This window comes from Haliotis asinina, chromosome 8 (genome assembly GCF_037392515.1).
Source record: "Haliotis asinina isolate JCU_RB_2024 chromosome 8, JCU_Hal_asi_v2, whole genome shotgun sequence".
Taxonomy (NCBI): Eukaryota; Metazoa; Mollusca; class Gastropoda; order Lepetellida; family Haliotidae; genus Haliotis; species Haliotis asinina.
Window position 1 is genome coordinate 54,847,119 of NC_090287.1, and position 21,685 is coordinate 54,868,803.

Genomic DNA, 21,685 nt, shown 5'->3' on the forward strand with positions numbered 1-21,685 from the left:
CACCTCCCTGGTCCAAAGAACAGCTGCGAAACCATGGCTAATGACATCGCTTTAGTGTCCTTTTACGATGATGTATTCTAGTAGTTTCACGTAAAAGGCGTTATTGCTTAGTCAGGTGTATTATCTGTGAAATGAGTATCAATGGAGTTCCCCTCGCCTGCAGATTTTACCATAAAGACGCCACGAGGAAGTTCTTCCTCGAGCGCTGCTTCCTCCTCTATGACGGAGAGGATGTATTCGCTCGATTCATTTTTGCAAGAACGCCCAAATCTCTCAGACGATGACGAATTTGAACTAGACAGTAGTGGAACGCGGTCCCCATTCACCGATTCACCCAGTCATAAAAAATATTTATTTCCTCAAAAAGAATTCGTAGATGAACTCCGTCCCGAAGAGATAAGGTGGTTCTACAAGAATGAGGGAGAAAAAAGGTGGAGGGCCTTTATTGGGTATGACTCCCTGAGAATCGAGTGCCGCTACAGAGCACTTGCCTGTGATTCGAATGGTGATATTGATGTTAATGAAAGAATCCTTGTGAGAGGAGGGTTGTATGATGTTGAAGTTGAGAACAAGAGATGTCATCCGATTTACTGGACAGGTATGCATGCTTCAAAACATTTTAACGAAATTCTGTAATTCTTATTTATGGCAGAAAGAGGTTCCGAATGATCAGACAGCCATATTGTTTGACTGAAAAATAGTCCTGGCTCAGACTGCATTTTTTCACAAAATGGCATCATGTATTGCTCTATTAATTATCACTTGTCTCATAACTTGTCTTTCCAGTAGTTTCATTCATTACTTTTTTATGTCTAGGGGTAGTCTGGTGGTTAAAACATTTACTTGTCATCCAGTAGGACTTGATGACATAAGGATAAATCATGCTTCATCTCAAACAGTAGCATAGTCCAGCTCAGTAAACAAGCAGTAAAAATAGGTTACATAAAGATAAATTATGTTTCATCTCAAACAGCTGTTTTTGCAGTTTACAAGCAACACTCAGTATGAAAACATCACCATGATCACTAGGAGTTTGCTATTTTTTGTGAAGGTCCCGGGGTAGAATAGGCCTTCAGCAACCCATGCTTGCCATAAAAGGCGACTAACGGGATCGGGTGGTCAGGTTCACTGACTTGGTTGACACGTCATCGGTTCCCAATTTCGCAGATTGATGCTCATGTTGTTGATCACTGGATTGTCTGGTCCAGACTTGATTATTTACAGACCGTTGCCATATAGCTGGAATATTGCTGAGTGCGGCGTAAAACTAAACTCACTCACTCACTGTTAGTTTTGTTAGAAAGTTATAGCGAGAAAAAAACCCACTAAACTTCTAGTGATATTTTCATGCTGTGTAGAGCTTGTATGGAAATATCACTAGAAGTTTGCTGTTTTTTTGGGGTTTTTTTTTTTAAAGTTCTAGCACAAAAAACACTAAACTTTTAGCAATATTTTCATGCTGCGTAGAGCTCATAATACATGAAAATATCGCTATATCGCAAATATCGTTTTTTGTTTTTGTTTTTTTTTACCAAATGTATCTTATTTAAACCCATTACAAAAATGATTTAAATACTGGTCCGCAGGCCTGTGGACCTCAGAAATGAAAGAAGACTTGTGTTTGTTTATACCATTTACAATAATGGTCATATATACGGCATCATACTTTAACATTTTTGGGTTAAACTGAAATTAAGTCACTTATAAAGTCAGATGGTAAGGCTTAACAGGTTTGATAACGCTTGTTATTGTAGCCCAATTATATAGGTTGATGCTCACATTGATGTCAGTTGCTGGATTATTTGCAAGTCATCCAATGTCCGGAATATTGCTGAATACGACCTTAAACTTTTGCACATATCCTGCTAACATGCTGTCTTCATCGTCAGGTGATGTTTCTGAAATCATGCGGGGAACATGGTTCTACGATGGTACCTGGCAGCCGATGGAGGAGGTGTATGCACTACAGATAGAAAAGGAGCACATGGCCAACTTTGCCAACCGAAGGTTGGACGAAGTCCCTGTTGCTCCACCAAAGGGACAAAGACCAGGTGACTATGATCAGCAGAGTTTGTTGTGGGGGAAAGTGGCACTTTCGTGTTAATTTCTTTTCTTACTTTTGTGGGACATTCTTCTGCATTGACGCCAAATCTTACCAAGCTATCTTTAGATACTCAAAATCTCATTATGAACATTCAAAATGTATCTGGTGACCACAACATTGAACCAGATTTGATTCCGACATAATTAAGTGTGGAGCCAAGCACTGAGCGAAATTGTTTCCAAATTTTGGTAGTCAGTTGGACTAGCTATGCCTGAAAGTTACTAGCTCACAGAATAACTCACTAGCCTGAAACTTAATATAAAAACAAAGCAAAAGATTTCAAATAGATGAGAATACAATATTGTGATAGATTTCTGATGGGTAGTCTAAAATTATAGCTGCCCAGTCCGATGGTTTGATAAAAATTTGAGATAACTTGTTCCATGCATCTCAGGAAATTCACCATATCTTAAAATCTATTTTGTGAATGAAACATTACATTTAAACTCGACATGTACTATTTGAACATTGAATTATCATATTGCAAGCTCAAAGAGATGACTTGTATTATCACTAAAACAAGGACACCTTGCACATTGATTCAACATAACGTTTCTTTGGATTGCTTAGTCTGGTTACATCCATTTTAGGTTGGTATTGAGTGGTATCATTTTGAAGATACCAGCCCTGATGTCTGGCTTGATTTGGGGCTTATTTCTTATGCTGGTAATACAGTGTACAAGTCACTAGTTTGTGAATGGTTTTCCCTTTTCCTTGATGTAGGCATTAGCATAATTTTGACAAATGTAAGTGAAAAGATACGAAATGATACGAATGGTTTTGTCAGGAAAGATGAATCATTTTGACATCACCATTGTGTTTCAGTATTTCATAATTTTTTCCTAAATTTATTCCATGGTAAATTGACGTGTTTGATGATAATCTTGTCTTAAAAATATTCCTCACTTTGTGTCAGAACTCTACAGCATTTTCATTTATTTCAGTTATTCACAATTTGAAGTTCCAAGACTTTCACGTGGACTGGAACGCTCCCAACGAGATCTATCTGTTCAGTGAATCTGCTTCCTCCAAACTCATGAGACAAGTGACCAAGTCTCTTGGCTGGCAAAAATGTAAGCAGTGATTTTAGAGTTCTCAGATTGCAGAACCTTTCCCTTCAGTAGGGCTCGATTTAAGAGATTCACCTACTTGTACCAGATGTAACCTGAGGTAAAACCCATGTTGCACCTGACAAATTCCTTTGGCAAAGTATTGTTGAAAAACATAAGAGGTTTTGGTGCAGATTGATATATATCGGTGATGAAGTACCCATGAAACCATGGCAAAACAGAGACACAGCCAGTTGTTGTTTACATGAGCTGTCTATGAATAGCAGTGTTTCAGTGTCAAAACTGTCCAAGGTTAGAATACCTGTGAAGGTCCCGGGTTCGAATAGGCCTTCAGCAACCCATGCTTGCCATAAATGACAACTGTGCTTGTCGTAAGAGGCGACTAACAGGATCCGGTGGTCAGGCTCGCTGACTTGGTTGACACATGTCATCAGATCCCCATTGCACAGATCGATGCTGATCACTGGATTGTCTGGTCCAGACTCGACTGCCGCCATATAGCCGGAATATTGCTGAGTGCGGCGTAAAACTAAACTCACTCACTCACTCACTCACTCACTCACTCACTCAAGGTTAGAAGAAAAATGAGCTGACATCTTTATACTTATAATGTTTAGACTTATGAACTTATGACTAGGTTGCACTTTGTAATGTTGGGTTCCACCATTGCAAGTAACAAAGCACTTTATCTAGCCTCATGTAAGAATGTCAAGTTTTGATTGGTCCATGTGACATGATAAAATACTGTGTACATCATCACGATCCGCGAGCATGAGTGTAAAAGTCGTGTACTCCCGCTATGTAAGTCATATCACCCTGCTACGCCTCAGTGACGATGTGAAGTGAGAAAAGCATGCATCGACAAGCCTTTAGTAATGTGCAGTGCCTGGAGGTCAAACGATCAGCTGGTGTCAACATGGCAGCAATGAAACGTGTTGCGTGTTGTTTTGTTTTGATCTACTGAAAACGTTCAGCTAGATAAATGCGTTATCACATCATGTCAAGGGAAATACGGGCTTTTATCAGTCCCTCGTAAGGTTGTAGGGGAATACAACCTTACTCGGGACTGATAAAACCCCGTATTTCCCTCGACACGATGTGATAACTTATAAAGTCAAGCACTGCTTCAGAACACTGAATCATATGAGAATCATTATCATGACTATAATCCATATGTGTATCCCAACCATGAATAATTGGTTAAGAATAATTCAATTCGTATGAATAATCATGGTAAATGATAGATAGAATGTGAGCATACCAGTGTATGCTGTTGTGCTTGTGCTTCATTATCCATAGATTATCTGTTGTAACGTATAGTTACAATGTCTTGTCAAAGTTAAATTCCATATTTTCTAGCTGTGAACATTTTGAGTCATGGCCTTATCATAACCCACATTCTAATTTGTATAACCTGCTTAGCTATTTAAAGAGTATTACGTATGTAGGGCGGCAAGTATCATTGAAGACCTCGGTTCAGTTCCCCACATGGGTACAATGTGTGAAGCCCATTTCTGGTGTCCCCTATCGTGATGTTGCCAGAATATTAACTCACTCACTATTAAGCCGCCTTCCTATGACAAACTAAAGTTTAACAACAGAGAGACCACACGTTGTTTGAGTTTGAGTGTGTGAACATTCCAACAACTTGCCGGCTACACCAATTTCAGAGTTGTCAAACTGTTGTCGACAAATAGGATTGGTCTCTATTCTCACCAACTTTTCCATCAAACTTTCGGTGTTGTCAAACTCAAGCTTGACTCTTGAATGTTATCAAACTTGTGTTTTTTCAGAAACAACCAATTGCAGTCAACAAAATTGTCACGTGACCGCAACGATAGAGACATGGCGCTCAAAGACACGACATGTGTTTGATGTGTGAACATGCGAGTTTGACAACTTTTAAAATTTCTGAGTTGTCAAACTTTAGTTTGCTGTGTGAAGGCCACTTTACATGTGTATGTTGATGTTTTTTTCAGCTGGAAACCAGTTGCACAGAGGCTACCGTTACGAAGCCATGATGGAGGATAAGCCGCCAGATATAGGCCACCTGGTCTTTGTTGTACATGGCATTGGACAGAAGATGGAAACTGGTGCTATCGTCAAATGCTGCAAAGAGTAAGAGTATTGTTGCAATCTCAAGAATGATAGTCAAATATCTTGAAACCCACTATTGTTTATATTGTTTCAGAAATTTACTTGACCACCTTCTTAGTCTGAATTAGAGGAGCAATGCAAATTTTGATTGTGAGATTTTTAGTTGCAGTAATTTACTTATTTGATCTTTTAAATATTTGCTTAATCAGTAACTTGAATGTTATTGTTTATATCTTGGGGGTATTGTTTATACCTTTAAACTCATGGAGTGAGGGAGTAAGTTTAGTATATTCCATTTTTATCCAGCGATATCACAGCGTGGGTCATCAGAAACTGACATTATACCCATGAAGGGAACTGAACCTGGGTCTTCAGCATGGCAAGCAAATTCTTTAACCTCTAGGCTACCCCACCACCCCTCTCATAATGGAACCTTTTTTTGTATATTGTTGTATGTTATTGCTTCTGTGGATGGTAGACATTTTTAGTTGAAGTCTGTGCCTGTTGATGTAACAATTGGTTGATCTACTACTCTTTTGATGCTTTGTATAACCAGTTTGAGGGAGAGAGTGGTTCACCTGAAGCAAAAATTCTTCCCTGATTTTGATCACCATAACAAGAGGTCCGAGTTTCTTCCAGTGGAATGGAGATCTTCACTGAAGTTGGATGGAGGTAAACTGAGGATCTAATCTTCATTCATATTACACTTTTGTCATCACTATACAGTGCTATAAAGAAATGTTAAATTCACAAGTATTTGATCTGACATTTCTGAAGACTGTAAATATGCACACTTCTTCTTCTTCTTCTTCTTCTTCTTCTTCTTCTTCTTCTTCTTCTTCTTCTTCTTCTTCTTCTTCTTGTACTACGTCTAGGCAGCAGTCCCTTTGATCTTATCCATCGTCTGTCTAATAGTTACTGAGCTTGAAGTAACCTCTGACCACTGCTATCTGATTGGTTCACTACATGTTAGGAAGGCATGCCTACTGTTCCCACACACATAAAACAGTTTTAGCATGCCTGTCTCAATCAAATGAAAACCTTAATATTAAACTATAACAAAATTACATTCTTAAATGTTTAATTACATGCTTGATATCGTCATGGTGTTTTGGACTAGCTAATCTGTGTCTTGTTTTTTGTTTACCACTACTTCGTGTTTGTTGTCAAAGACAACAGAATCAAGTTGAAACTTCACATGAGTTGGACAGCTCATCTCCACATTATATTTTTTCATGACTTCAGTTAGTGTACAGTTTGAAAGTTCAGGAAATGTTAGTTTTACAACTGAGTCAACCAATCTAACCAGCCAATTGAGTTTCCATGTCCTCAGCAGCTTGTGAAAGAACTGTCTTCAATTGTCTCATCCCATTCCAGTCTATCACCTTCAACCTATTTGAAATTATTTGTCCATTATTTGTTACAGTGTAATCTTGTCTATGTTGTCATCCTGCTAGTGACTTTGTGACGGTGTGAAACAGAATAATTTCAAATTAAAACTTCCTGCACAGATTTTGGAAACACGCAGTGAGGGTATGGTGCAAAGCAGTTACGCTGTTCAATCATTTGAGGTTTGTCCAGAGAGACGATGGGCGAGCAGGTGTTGATTGACAGCTGAATATGTGTCTCGGGCGCTTTCAGTCAACACCTGCACATTCAGCTGTCAATCAACACCTGCTCGCCCATCGTCTATCTCAACAAACCTCACGTTTCTAGATAGCGTAAGTATACTTATTTCTGATTGCTGGGATATTATGTTTTAATATTACAGACACAGTTGAGTCAATTACACCACACAAGATGCGGGGAATGAGGAACATACTAAACAGTAGTGCCATGGATATTCTTTATTATACAAGCCCTCTATACAGGTCCGAGGTAAGATTGTCAATATTATACAAGCCCCCTAGGCAAGTCAGATGGAAGATCTTCACGATTATGCAAGCCCCCCTGTACAGTCTTGAGGAGAGCATTACCTCTAATACATCACATTGTAGACCATTAACACATAGACAGGCACCTGATCACAAGCTCACTATGTCAGCTATCTTACCCACTCAGCTACTGTGACTTCAACACAAATGGAAGTCTGACAGTTGGTAGTCTAGACCACAGACTGCGTACCCATCTGCCCATTGTATATTAACATGCCTCCGACAGCTGAAAGCTATGAATACACAATGTCATTTACAAAGTGGTCAGTCGTAACACATGTTATATTTCGGATATCACTTTTTCAGTATAGTACAAATTCTGGAGCTTGAGTTGATTCCCATCCAAGATTTGAACAAACTGTCTCATTCAGAGTCACCTTATCACCAACACAAAATGTCAGCAATCTAACCCACTCAGCCATCACTCTGACAATTGGTAGTAGTAGATGATGTCACAGAACTATATGAACATTGTCTTAACTTAACTAGGTACATTGTTTGGCTGTAAAATATGCAGTGATCTGTGACCTTTGGAAACATGATAAACTAAAGGAGACAGTGGTTAAATACATGCAGATTGTGGTTTGATTGAAGTGGTGATTCCATCTTTCATGAACAGTCCCAAGTTGTATCAAGAACCTATGTTGTTCCCATAGTTACAGTATACCCATAGCATTGTGTGTTTCAGATTACCCACAGCCTTCAGCATGAGATGAATCGTCTGTATGCCTTGTTCTGTTCACGACATCCTTACTTTGAAGTGAATGGAGGGAAGGTATCTGTCGTGGCTCACTCACTTGGTGAGTAAACAGCAGGCCAGGCACTGTGAACATATTTAAGCAAGTAAGAGTTTGTAGCTTCCAGTAAGGGTTGGTAGCTTGCACAATTTTCTTTGTAGCTTTCAGTAGGACTAGTAGTGTTGGCTATGAAATGATAGCTTTCAGTAAGGACTGGTAGCAAGAGGATCATAAAGGATGGCAGCTGACTTTAGTTATTACTTTTCAGTAGATCTGAGCTTTCAGTAGGGGCTGGAAGGTTTCGGTATTTGTCTTATAGATTTCAGTAGGACTAGTAGCTTTCAATAAAGGCTTGTAGCATTTACCAAAGGCAGGTAGCTTTTGCTGTTATTAGTAATAAATGGTTGTTTTCAGTAAGGGCTGGTAGCTTTCATTAAAGATGGTAGTTTACATTAAGAGCTGTTACTATCCAGTAGATTGAAGCTTTCAGCAAGGTCTTGTTGCTTTCACTTTTGCCTTACATCTTTCACTAAGGACCAGTACTTATCAGTAAGGGCTGGTAGATAACAATTTTATAGATAACTTCTTGTTTTTTGTATAGAGCAACACACTGATGTATATTCTTACACTTTAATGCTGATCTGACTCATGAAGGTCCCGGGGTAGAATAGGCCTCAGCAACCCATACTTGCCACAAAAGGTGACTACGCTTGTCGTAAGAGGCGACTAACGGAATCGGGTAGTCAGACTTGCTGACTTGGTTGACACATGTCATCTGTTCCCAGTTGTGCAGATCAATGCTTTTGTTGTTGATCACTGGATTGTCTGGTCCAGCCTCGATTATGTACAGACCGCCGCCATATTGCTGGAATATTGCTGATTGCGGCGTAAATCTAAACTCGCTCACACACTCATGAATGCTGATCTGGTTGCTATCAGTTGGGTCAAAGAACTTTCAGTAGTGGCTGGTAGCTATTGTGAGGGATTGTACCTTTCAATGAGTGCTTGTAATGTTCACAAAGGGCTCCAAGCTATCAGTGAAGAATTCTTGTAAAAACAAAGCTGCAAAGTTGAATAGTTGAGGCACGGTATGAGATTTGTGGATTTTCACATACTTTCTGTCATCATCTTATGAGTAATTGTTACAGTAGTGTTGTTTTCAACAATTTCACACGATGTTCGTGTTTCAGGGTGTGTGATCACGTATGACATCATCACTGGCTGGAACCCCATGAAGTTGTATGATGAATTTGTCACATCTGTCATTGTGAGTAACAAGCTACTGGGAAAATCAAGTCCTATGGATAGTCAACTTCTTTATTGCATTGAGTCCATCGCTTCAGTGTAGGTACTAACACGTTGTTAAACAAGTGATACAAAGAGTTGAAACAAGCAGAATATGTAGGTTGTGCATGATTTACGGAATTGCCCACTCTGCTTATCACACAAGACATTTGCATGATCCCCGAGAATGGGCAACGCTCAGCCCAAACCCTGTCATAACGCAATAAGTAGTGCTCATTCCTGTGGATTGAGCAGTTAGTTAATCTGTGCGATCCCATCGATTGAGCAAACTGAGTTTGTGTATTTAGAAACCTACTTTAGCTTGTGTTTTTAGACAACGTTTCATAGTTTGTCTGAGAGTAGTCAATGCCCTGACGAACTAGACACAACCACTATTTATATCTGTGAGATCGGGTGCCAAGCTTTATAGCACTGGTAGTGGGCAGTGTTTTAGCAAAGAAACTGTCCTGGCATGTGTCTGTGTTACTATTCGGGTGGTAAGCCACTGTCATCTCAGGAATGGAAAGTGCTTGAATGAATAGGGATTATAATTAGGGTATTCTAAATAATAAAAAATAATTTGTGTATCATCATGTTTAAAATTGTCTGTATTATTGCAATAAAAATCTGATGATCACACCATTTCTTGCTCATTTGAAGGGAGACAAGCCCGTTCCACAGACTAAGCAAGCTAGGTCGCAGTTGAGGGGAAGGAGGCAATACCTTTGTGCAGTTTGTTGATTGGCAGTTCTGTATATTACTCATGATATAGCTGATGTATATACTCATTCTGCATGACGCATTTCTGCATATGACCCGTGAAGGTGCGCAGTAGAATAGGCCTTCAGCAACCCATGCTTGCCACAAAAGGCAACCTCTTGTCATAAGAGGCGACTAACAGGATCAGGTGGTCACTGACTTGCTTGACACATGTCATTGGTTCCCAATTGCGCAGATCAATGCTCATGTTGTTGATCAGGGGATTGTCTGGTCCAGACTTGATTATTTACAGACCTCTGCCATATAGCTGGAATAATGTGGCATAAAACTGAACTCACTCACTCATTTCTGCAGATTGTTTGAGGGCTATCACTTATGTAGATCAACCTACTGTGCTCAAATCACTAATTAGGAACCCAGTTACAATGGGTCAATTGTATGTACTCACGCTTTGTACATATTCACCTTGTTACAACTCATTGTATTGCTTGCTTGATAAACTTTGTCAGTACCCACACCAAAATGTCACAATCGCTGCAATTAAGTTGACTGTCCACAGGATTTGGTTTTAATTCACATATACAGCTTCTAAAATGTCTCTCAAAGAAGGAACTACTACTGGTTGAGCTACTGCAACACCAGCAGTATGTAGGTTCATGTAACAGGATAAATATGATTTACTTTATAGAAGAAGGCAAAGGCCAAACCACTTGATCTAAGTAAAACCATTGCCCTCTGTGGTGAAGCTGACAGGTAAAGAATGGTTTTCTGAATATATTTAAAACATGTTGATGATGTTTACTTTTGCTGTTCAATACTCTCAATCCTCAATCCTCAATCCTCATGTGACCTCATAAAGAATTGTCTGCTCTATGATGAAGAGAGACATCAAGCCAGAGAAAAATTATGATTTTCACATGACCATGGAACTGGTACATTTTGAGGCTGAGCAATGTTTGGTTACTGTAATAAACTATGGTACCAAGGCCCCAGAACTCATTTCATGTCTATGATTCTTCTTTGAGGATATCTTGGACCAATTAGTCAAACAGTGTTTACAGTGCCATAGTTTATGGCCAAAACCCTAGTCAGTGTCCCCAGATCTCATGACTGTGAGACTGTTATAGCAGATTATGCTCTACCTCTCAGGATGAAGAAGTTGAGGATGCAGAGGGCTCCAACAAGTTGCAGGAGGAGCTGGAGCAGGCAAGGAAAAGGTTTGAATCCCCTGCTACATTTTTGTAGTAGTAGTGCCTAATGTATTTCACATGTACTTCATGTGCGCTTATTATTCATATCAGTTAGGATTGTATTATGAATGGCTTTGAATGAAACCTTGTTTCTACTTCCTCTTACCAAGTGTAGACTGGAGTCAGTGGTCAGGAATTTGCTTAGATTTGAGATAGATGTAGAGTTGCTTCCCTTAGATTGATCAAGATCATATGGTGGGTTGAAGGCTGAATTTCCCAGATTATGTTACTGGTTCTTCATTGGAGGATAGTCAGGCCTGGTGATTTCATTGGTAGCATGTCAACATATCCCAATGGCATGGATTGTTCACAACGTCAATCACCAGATCATCCAATTTTACATATCCTATGTTCTATTAGCTGGAATATTGCCGAGTCAGGTGTTTAGCTTAAATTACTTAGACTTGTATCTGTTACTGCAACAATGCTGTTTTCACACTGTGTTGAGAGCCATAATGCATTCGTTTTTCAGGGTTTCTGAACTTGAAGCATCACTCAAAAGTGTCCATGAAAGACAAGTAAAAGCAAAACAGCCTCTCCAATTCAAAGTAAGTGATAATATTCTCATATCGAAGATATATGGAATTGTGGTTATTGGTACCAATGTTCATCTTAATAAAGCAGAAGTCCCATGCATCACAGTGGAAGGAAGTATTATGTCAGTCATATTATTATAGGATATTTATATAGTGCACACATCCATGCAAGTAGTCCTTGCTCAAGGTGCTGGTATTTGTTTCCCTCGATCACTGGATGTCAATCTCAGTGTCACATCATATTATCAATCTCAGCTACCTGGGGAGCATACAAGTCACTAGGTGTACCGAGTTTATTGTCTCGAGATACCCACATCACAGCTAGGTGGACTGGGATGCACAGTCACAGTACCTTGTCCAACTTTACTACATATTGCTTTACCCACAACTAGGTGTTTGCACGCATTCATGTGGCCACTATCTTGTCATGTACCACCAAATTGATGGGTTCTTTTAAGTGCACAGGGTTGTTTACTGCACACTTGGGCTTGTGACAACACGGAAAGAGTCTTCCCTCAAAGTTGACTCCAAGGTTTTTACACCCTGTCACTGGTGGGCTCAATCCTGACACCTTAACCTCACTGGATCACTAGCCTGATGCTTTAGCCAACTTGCCCACTGTGTATGACCTCCATTTGTAACCAAGGAAATTATTCTTGTATACTGTGTCATTGTGTGCAAGACCTATGATGTGATGATGTATGACATGATCACCGACTGGAATCCCAGGAAATGTACCCGTCAAAGAAGAACTGGGAGATTATCTTGTATATTGTGTCAGTCTGTTGAAAGCTTAAGATTTTTTGCAATGGTGTGGAAAGCTACAAGGTTTATTGTTTGTTGACTAAAGGTGCATTCTCATAATGCGACTTGTAGCTTGTGGCATACAAGTTGTAGTAACAACAAGGATTGGGTGGTCATGGTTGGTGAATTCATTAATGTGTGTCTATATCTTATCGCTTAGATATATGATCATTGTGTCTATCACTGGATATTCGGGTTAAGGTAGATTGCTAAGGTTGAAGTATTGCAGAGTGTGGTATGAAACAACACATGCACAAACAGCTTCAAAATATCTTTAACTGATTTTATGACAGAATAAACTTGGATATGCACTCAAAACCCAAGCGTTTATTGATCATGTCACAGACGAAATGTGAAACGGCTTGGACAACTGTGTATTAAGTACTTCATGAGCAGAACAAGAACTGATCATGTTTCATGCTTTTGGATTTCAAGTGGTGTCCTTCCAATATCTGTGTTGCTTTGGGCTTACCTTCAACTGAAGCTGACACTGAAATGTAACATGGTGTCAGCCAAACTCTCATATTCAACATGCTTTTGAATGGATAAGCCTCCCCTTCCAACAGGCTATATGTTTAGGTCCTCCAAATTCCGCAATATATTCTTCTTTGTGTTTTACATCCTCCATTATGTTACTGCAGCTGGAAAACCTGTTTTGTCTGGGGTCTCCACTAGCTGTCTTCCTTGCCCTCAGAGGGGTTCGACCCCAGGGGAAGGGCTCACATGACCACATCCTCCCAACGTCAATCTGTAAAAGGCTCTTCAATGTCTACCATCCATCAGACCCTGTGGTATGTATAATATGTATCAGGCCCTTTGTTATATATTTGGTGTGTCGGATCCTGTTATATATACTGTGTGTCTGACCCTGTTATGTAAACTGTGTGTCAGACCCTGCTATGTATATAGTTTGTCAGACCCTGTTATGTAAACTGTGTGTCAGACCCTGTGGTGTGTATACTGTGTGTCAGAACCTGTGTGAAGTAAACTGTGAGTCAGACCCTGTGTTGTGTAAACAGTGTGTCAGAACCTGTGTGAAGTAAACTGTGAGTCAGACCCTGTGTTGTGTAAACTGTGTCAGATCCTGTGGTGTGTATAGTGTGTGTCAGACCCTGTAGTGTGTATACTGTGTCAAACCCTGTGTTATCTATGCTGTGTGTCAGACCCTGTGATGTGTACACTGTGTGTCAGACCCTGTGGTGCATATACTGGACCCTGGGTTATGTATACTGTGTGTCAGATCATGCGTTATGTATTCTGAGTGTCAGACCTTGTGATATGTATACAGTGTGTCAGACCCTGTGGTGTGTAAACTCTGTCTCAGACCCTGTGTTATGTATACTGTGTCCGACCATGTGGTGTGTAAATGGTGTGTCAGAACCTGTGTTATGTATTTCAGGCCTACAGACTTGAGCCTTTGTGTCTTAAACATTATGCTACCATCACACCCCTCTCTATCCACTTCTACGACAACTCCAAGAAAACACCCTATGTGAAGATGAAGAGGAAAGCTTATGCTGCATTCAAGAGCTCATCTGAAGAGTCGGATCACAAGAGTAGCAAGTTGGATGAAAGCACAGAGGGGAGTGGACCTGATGAACAGGACAGTCCCTCACACACCAGGAAGTCTGGGACTGGGAAAGGACAGAAGTTCTCACTGTGTAAGCACAAGAAATCAGAATTCTGAGTTTATTATCACTGATTCTTAGACAACAGATTTAACAGAGACAGATGAAGCACATCTGCTCCTATCTGACACAGAAAAACATATCAAGTTCTCGTTCACATAAGGGAGATAAGTCCGGCAGATGGTGCTTGTGAAGACCACTAGGAAGTAAGACAACACAAGATGATGGATGATTTGTTAGAGTGGCATTTTAGAAGTTGGTGGTATAGAGATGACAGACCTTTATGGATGATCAACTTCTATATTTTCAAGTAAAAAGGGTATGAAAAGCTATATTTACACATGGTCACAATTGTGAAAATAAAGACGATTGGTCAAGGCAGTATTTTAAGAAGTATCCTCATTGATGAAAGTACCATAAGTTTGATGGGTTAAAAGTGAATGATATCTAGCGCAGATTATGGTGACATCATTGTAGACATTTTGAAGAGAAGCACCGGCTCAAAGATTATGACAAGGTACTTATCCTTCCCTATAGTCACTGTAAGATGTTTGTAGTGTTATCATATCTGCAGCTGTTACACTCCATGTTAGAGTAGGCTGTCTTTACTGTTGTCATCTCTGCAGTTATCACATACCATAACAGAGTAGACTGTCTTTACTGTTACCACCTCTGCAGTTATCACATACCATGTCAGAGTAGGCTGTCTTCACTGTCGTCATCTCTTTAGTTGTCTACCTTTGTGTTAGATTAGGCTGTCTTTACTATGGTCTTCTCTGCAGTTATCACACTTTTGTTAGAGTAGGCTGTCCTTACTGTTATCATCTCTGCAGTTATCACATACCATGTCAGTGTAGGCTGTCTTTACTGTTACCATCTCTACAGTTATCACATGCCATGTCAGTGTAGGCTGTCTTTACTGCTATGATCTCTGCAGTTATCACATACCATGTTTGTGTAGGTTGTCCTTACTGTTGGCATCTCTGCAGTTATCACATTCGATGTTGTATCTTAGCCAAATGGCTGACAGACTTCCGAGCCAACAAGAAGGGTGAGGACTCTTTGGCAGCAGAACTGAAAATGCTGCAGAAGATGGACAATGATGCTGAGAAGTTTCAGGTCAAAGTGTACTTAGACCCAAAGGACATTGACAAAACTGGTGAGTATTGTAACTCCAGCAGTTTACAAAAATGTTAGAAATCATCTTCATTTCTTCATATTAATGAGCTTACTTTTAAGTAAGTGGAGAAAATAGTTCACAGATGCTCCTCCAAACTTTTGCCATGCAGTTCCTTTCCACTGATGAAGCAGATAAAAGTGCAGTGTCTTCTAAGGAAGGAACCATTCATACTTTGGAGAGAATGATTTGCATCCTTAACTATGGAATGTCAGCTTTGAATAATTTCACAAACATATCAGTAGTTACCTCTGGAAAATCACCCACGCCACCTCATACAGGGTACATGGCAGGGTATGAAACTTTCAAACATTTCAGACAAACTTGCCAGCCCTGACCAAAACTTACCCACCCTCAAAATATCTTCACATACATGTCTAAATTTTAGCCTGACCCTCAGGCAGGTGAATTTGAGAATCTGGCTGTTCCTGTTGAAAGTAACCCGTCCCAGGCAGTCGGGCATGCATTTATTTCGAACACTGATATTGGCCATATTAACGGGACAATGACTTCTATCACATGTCAGGAGTGGACAATGGACACAGAAAAATACCTGACAGGTGGAATCAATCAGTAATACTGTATTGGTTCAGGTTTTTCCTCAGCAGGTTCCAAGTGTTTTCACAATGCTGGAAATCAAGGCTACTAAGCATACAAATAGGTTATTGATACATCAGTCAGCTAATTTTGTCAGCTAAGGTTAAATTACTCTATATTATGCTGTATTATCTTTTATTTACATTCACAGACACATTTGAATGTCATAGATCAGATGTCTCATACGAGTTATGTCCCTTGTGAAAATGTTACCATGCTAAGACTTAAAGAGCTAACTGTTCTTGAAACAGCTTCCCAAAGAAGACCATCAAAGCATATGTTTTTGAAAATACATTCGTCCATATCATCAACTTTTTGCATTAGAGTATTCTGGATATCTTTGAAGACAGCCTGTAATTGTCTGAGAATTTGAGTTGATCTGAGTTCATTGAGTTTATGATATAAGAGTGATAGGATCTTCAGATTGTTATTTTACTAAACATCATATCTGAGATTCTCTAATGGAGAAATAATATGAATCTGTTTTTGGAATTAGAATCGAGAATCCCCAATGATGGAAGTTGGTGCTCCTAACAGGATCATCAGATCAATATTTGTCGGATGTTAAATTCTGAATGTCAGTTTTTATACTTCACTGTGATAATGGACTAAACTTTTTAAGATCCTGGTCATCACTTTCATTCTTTATTGGTTTCCATGGGTAAATATGTGTTTCCCTCTGCAAATAGCTGCAAAATTTTTTATGCAATAGTTCATCACTCAAACCATGTTGTTGTTGCTACATAATTTCTCTATACTTTACATTATGGCTTGAAGTGATGACAGGTTTGCTTGCTTGAAATGAACTTTGAGAATGGCCAGTGAATTCCTAGTTTGTCATCATGATCAAGACAGGAAGAACATGAACATGGCAATCATCAGAATGATTTGAACAATAAGCTCAAGGTTTCACTGTTGACTGTCTTGTTTACTCTTTGCACGACATTATAGCCGGGTTCAAAAGATGGCTTAGAATGTACCAGCTTGGTGAGTTTATCAGCTGAGGGTAAAATATTTGGTGCTTTACTTCACAATAAACTATTGAACCCCATTTTCTGTCTCTATGATATGCAGCCCTCTGGACTACAACTCTAACATGCTTTTCAGTTCAATTTTCTTTACATTATACCCCATCCCTTCGCTTCATCAAATTGTTTTATTTCTCTGTATTAAATTGTATTGAGGGTTTTATCCAGGTTTTGTGAATCATTGTTACGGTATTCCACTCATAAGAAGTTAAAGAATGCCTGATTTGGCATTTTTAACATGTTTGGAACTATGTATAATCAGCATTTCTGATAGTTCAAAATACTCACAGGCCAGTATAATTGTTTATTAGATGTGTTCCTGATGAACTCAAACCAGAACTCATCCACAACATTATATTGTGTCTCTAGTACATGTTTGGTACTTCATAAACCTTTTCTTTCATCATCTCTGTTTCAGTGAATTTAGAAGAAAAGATTATGATATACCTTCTTATTGACTAATGGGGAAAAATTAGTGGTTATCTAATTCGTTTATCTATCTAATTATAATTTATGCTGGCCATGAGTTTAAACTATTCAATATTTGATCCATAGTGGATGCTTCTGAAAAATAGGTGTCAGCAGACAGGCAGCTTTGCATGGAGAGATTTATAAGAATAGTGTTGCTGTCTGCAAACATGGATCACTTGTCATATTATTCTCTGTTAATTTCTCATAATACTCATTGGTTAGTGTAGCAATGTTTGGGAATCACCTCGGCCTGTTTCCACTATGGATAAAACTATATACTATATCCTTGATGCATCTACGTCTTGGCCCAATGAGTTTATTACCTCCCTTGGCTGGCTTTTTATCCAGTCAGGTGTCTATGCTGGGAAGTTTTAGGAAACCAATCACAACTTACATTTGCTTCTTAAATTATCTAACCAATTTAACACAAACCATACAGAGGTATTCTGAAAGAGGAAGAAGGAGTTTGTACATATATTTTTTTAAAGTTTCAGACCTTTCAACTTGTCTGTAAGATTTCCCAAAATCTGAGTCGCACTGTGAACAAACCTTCACAGCTACAACTCCTATCTTTGTTGACACTGGCAAGCTCGGTTGTAATGGATGCTTAGCTGAGTGGCTACATTGAGAATGTGGAGCCAGTGAAAGGAGGCAATAAAATTATCAAGCCGAAGTGCATCCAGGGTATAGTGAAGATTTATAGGAACGAGTATGCTAGAGATATCAAGGATGGGAAGGTGGTTTAGTCTAGTAGCCTAAGCATTTGTTCATCATGTCAATTGATTCCTCATATGGATACAATGTGTGAAGCCCATTTTCAGTGTCCCTGCTGTGATATTGCTGTAGTGTAAAACCATACTCATTCATTCCATTGGGTCGTGTAAAGTTATGTCAGAATTTCTTTGTGACAGTATGTTTTTAATTTTATGGAGATTTTTTTTTTTGTCCATTAGTTACCTATTCTGGGCAATAGTTTCTTGGCTATACTCTGGGCAAAAAGAGGGAGTGGCTACTTTTTCCACTTTTTCAACCAAAAAAGGGGACTGGGTACTTCATGCAACTTCCAAATAACGACCAAAGTATGGGGTATTTACTTTTGATACTTCTTTTCTTAGACACTTCTATTGGTTCTAATGGTAAACTTTGATCCTTGAAAGACAGTCTATAATATTTCTTCTTTTACACAGGATTTCCCTTTTGTTTTTTAAAGAGTACATCAAATATTAAAATGACAGATTTACTTTATCATGACTATTGTCAGCCATATATGCTCATGTTGTAATAACACTTGGTTTAGCTTATGTGTTAATGTTCAAATCACATTTTGGCCTCAAGGTTTGTATGATGGTAAGCTGTTGTGATATACTTGTTTCACCTTTTTTATGTGTACCTGGTTGTTATCCCCAGAACTTGAGTATCGCCTTGACTACCAGCTGAGGGAAAGAAGTCTAGAGAACAGCTATATGTCAGTGCTCACTTCACACTTCTGTTACTGGACAAACAAAGACACTGCATTCTTCATACTCACCCATCTACATCCAGAGCTACAGGAGCCATAGGCTTCCTGGCAAATCTAAACACAACCTCGAAAGGAATTAGACACAAGCTTACTAAGTTCCAGGAAGCCAGGAATATCCACTGAACTCAGGAGGCATAGGACACTTCTCTCTGGAACATCTACTGAACTCAGCTCCTGGGGGCATGAGACACTTATTTCTGGCACATTGACTAACTCAGCTCTTGGAATCATAGGACACTTCTTTCTGGAACATCTACTGAACTCAGCTTCTTGAGGCATGGGGCATTTCTTTCTGGAACATCTACTGAACACAGCTCCTGTGGGCATATGACACTTCTTTCAGGACTATCTAAACACAGGATACTTGACCCAAGGACAACACCAAGAACTACGAGAGCCATGTAACAGCATTTTCTTTGAACCTTTCAGTGATGAAAAACTGAACTTGTAAGCTGGCTAACTCACCCTGCTTCTGCATCCAGAACTTGGGTATATTTGGCAGCATCTTCTTTCACATCTCAGGAAGTGTTCAACAGCTTCATCTATGAACATATACACCCATACCTGCAAGAATCACAGGATCTTTTTATCTTGATGTGCTGAAGTCTGCACAGCAAATACCTCCACTTAGAAACCCGACACTGACGCCAGTCATCAAGCAAGACTCCACACCAAGAGTTGTAGTATTACATGAATAGAAGACATCATGTCCAAAATTATGTAGAACAGGCGTGTTCTTTAATATCTCCAACAAATTCTATGCTAATAACACTTTGTAACATCAGGTATAAGTACTACAATTATTTTCCTCTGTCTCTACAGTGAAATTGTTGGCATGTTTCACTAGTTCTATTTGTAAATCATACGCGAACCTCTGTCAAAAATCCTCATCTAATGCTGTGTGAAATCCCATAACACAGAGATGATCAATGGTTGTTGAATACTATGAATGGAAAAGGTAATAGATAACAAAGAAAATGTTATTCTCACATTCACATCCAAACCTCTTTGTCAAAACAAAATTGATCATTTACAGCATCCAGCAGAACTGAAACATGACAGTCTTCAATGGAACTATATAACAGAATTACTGTCCCTTCTATCCCTTCATATCATCCATTCTGCTTTTGTACTTAGAAAGCTGAGTGAAGAAATTGGGGAACTGTTAAACCTTGGACAGGTCAGTATTCTGTCATAGTCTAGGGTAATCACGCTCAGGGGAGACAACTGCCATCCGTACAGGTCCTTGGCCTACAAAATAACTGCTGCCATAACCAGAGTCATACGAAGTACAGTTTGTCATTATCCTTTCATGACTACATGGTGTATTATGCCTAATGATGGTGCTATTGTGATTGCATTTGTCTCAGTTTCAGATTCGTTATGCTGCTGATCTACATTACTGTGCAAAATGTTAGCATGTTGACAGAATGAGAGTTATGAGGGAAACGATTGAAGAAAAACGGTGCTCTTGATGTTCACAGTGATGTTCAGCGCAGGGACAGTTTCTTCCTGTGTGTGAAATGTGAAGTTGGTCCTTAGTCAATCTTGTAATTAACCTGGCTGATTATAGCCAGACTTGGTAGCTGTAGTTCTCGACCTCATAGTCATACTTAGTTGAAATGGTATGTGAACATCTTAAATCTCTATGGACCAGCCCAGCCAAATGTCAGTTTAGAACCAGTTCAGGATCAGGAATTGGTAAACTATTGGCCTAAAGTTCTCAAAATACAGAGTTGTGTCCCTTTGTCTGTCAGGATCTTCTTGAAGTGACTTGACATCCCAGGAATTACCCTAGTCATGAGCTGCAATATCACAATTTTCATGGGTTTATGTAATGTGGTAAACCTGTACAATGTCCATTAATTTACATTTTCTCATGCTGGTCCCAACACAGTATCCCATCAAATCCCATCCAAATCATCCCAACAGTAATCTACTCAACATCAACAAATGAAATCAATTATCACACAGAATTACACAGAATAATGCCTTATCAAATTTAAAACCAACGTGTTTATTAATGTCAGTTTGTGGACAATTCTTTTGACATTGATTCAAAAATAATATGAGTTTAACATCATGGCCCATCAATACGTTATTTCAGTTTTCCTGGCATATGCTATTTATAAGCTGTTTCCACACTGCACCACTGTGATAGGGACTTTTGTTGATGAAAGCTCCGAGAGCACCCTGAGGCCTTGACATGCTCAGCGATCACTACATCAGACAGGCACAGATATGCTTCTTTGTCTGTGATCCATTGTCAGAAATCCATGAGGAAATACTGTTTCAAAGACTTTGTGCAAAAAAGTATACCACTGAAAAAAAGTAGGGGATATTCGATTTTGCAAGCATACCACTAGCCAGTGCCAATGGATATGAGGAAAAGTATATATATCCATACAGATGGAACATTTTCAAAGGAATGGAATAAATTTTCACATTTTCCATCAATTTCTCCTCCTCGTCTGCTTCTTCCTAGGCTTCATCATTTGCATTTTATCATTCTTGGAAATCCAGTATCCCCTACTTTTTTAAATGCTGTTTTTCCATTTTAGTTTGACATTCCATATATTTTACATTCAAATATATGTGTAAATGTGTTGTGATTCCTTATTTTGTTACAACATGTTTTCAACAAAACCTATGACGCGTCCTATTTGATCAAATCTGGTACCTGATAGAATGTATGTATTTATCTGTGTGAATGTGGTCTGGTTTGATTC

General features: G+C 39.1%; 1 protein-coding gene across 1 annotated transcript; it reads left to right on the forward strand.

Annotated features, from left to right (window-relative positions):
* Positions 1-5: 5 nt before the first annotated feature.
* LOC137294619 (phospholipase DDHD1-like) lies at positions 6-20,910 on the forward strand. The gene is made up of 14 exons (XM_067825677.1): positions 6-598; positions 1,890-2,051; positions 3,049-3,177; positions 5,154-5,292; positions 5,828-5,943; positions 7,043-7,149; positions 7,894-8,005; positions 9,133-9,209; positions 11,096-11,163; positions 11,669-11,744; positions 13,178-13,327; positions 13,936-14,197; positions 15,180-15,323; positions 18,845-20,910. Exons 1-14 carry the CDS (start codon positions 142-144, stop codon positions 18,994-18,996), a joined length of 2,151 nt encoding a protein of 716 aa, XP_067681778.1. The 5' UTR covers positions 6-141; the 3' UTR covers positions 18,997-20,910.
* Positions 20,911-21,685: the final 775 nt, after the last annotated feature.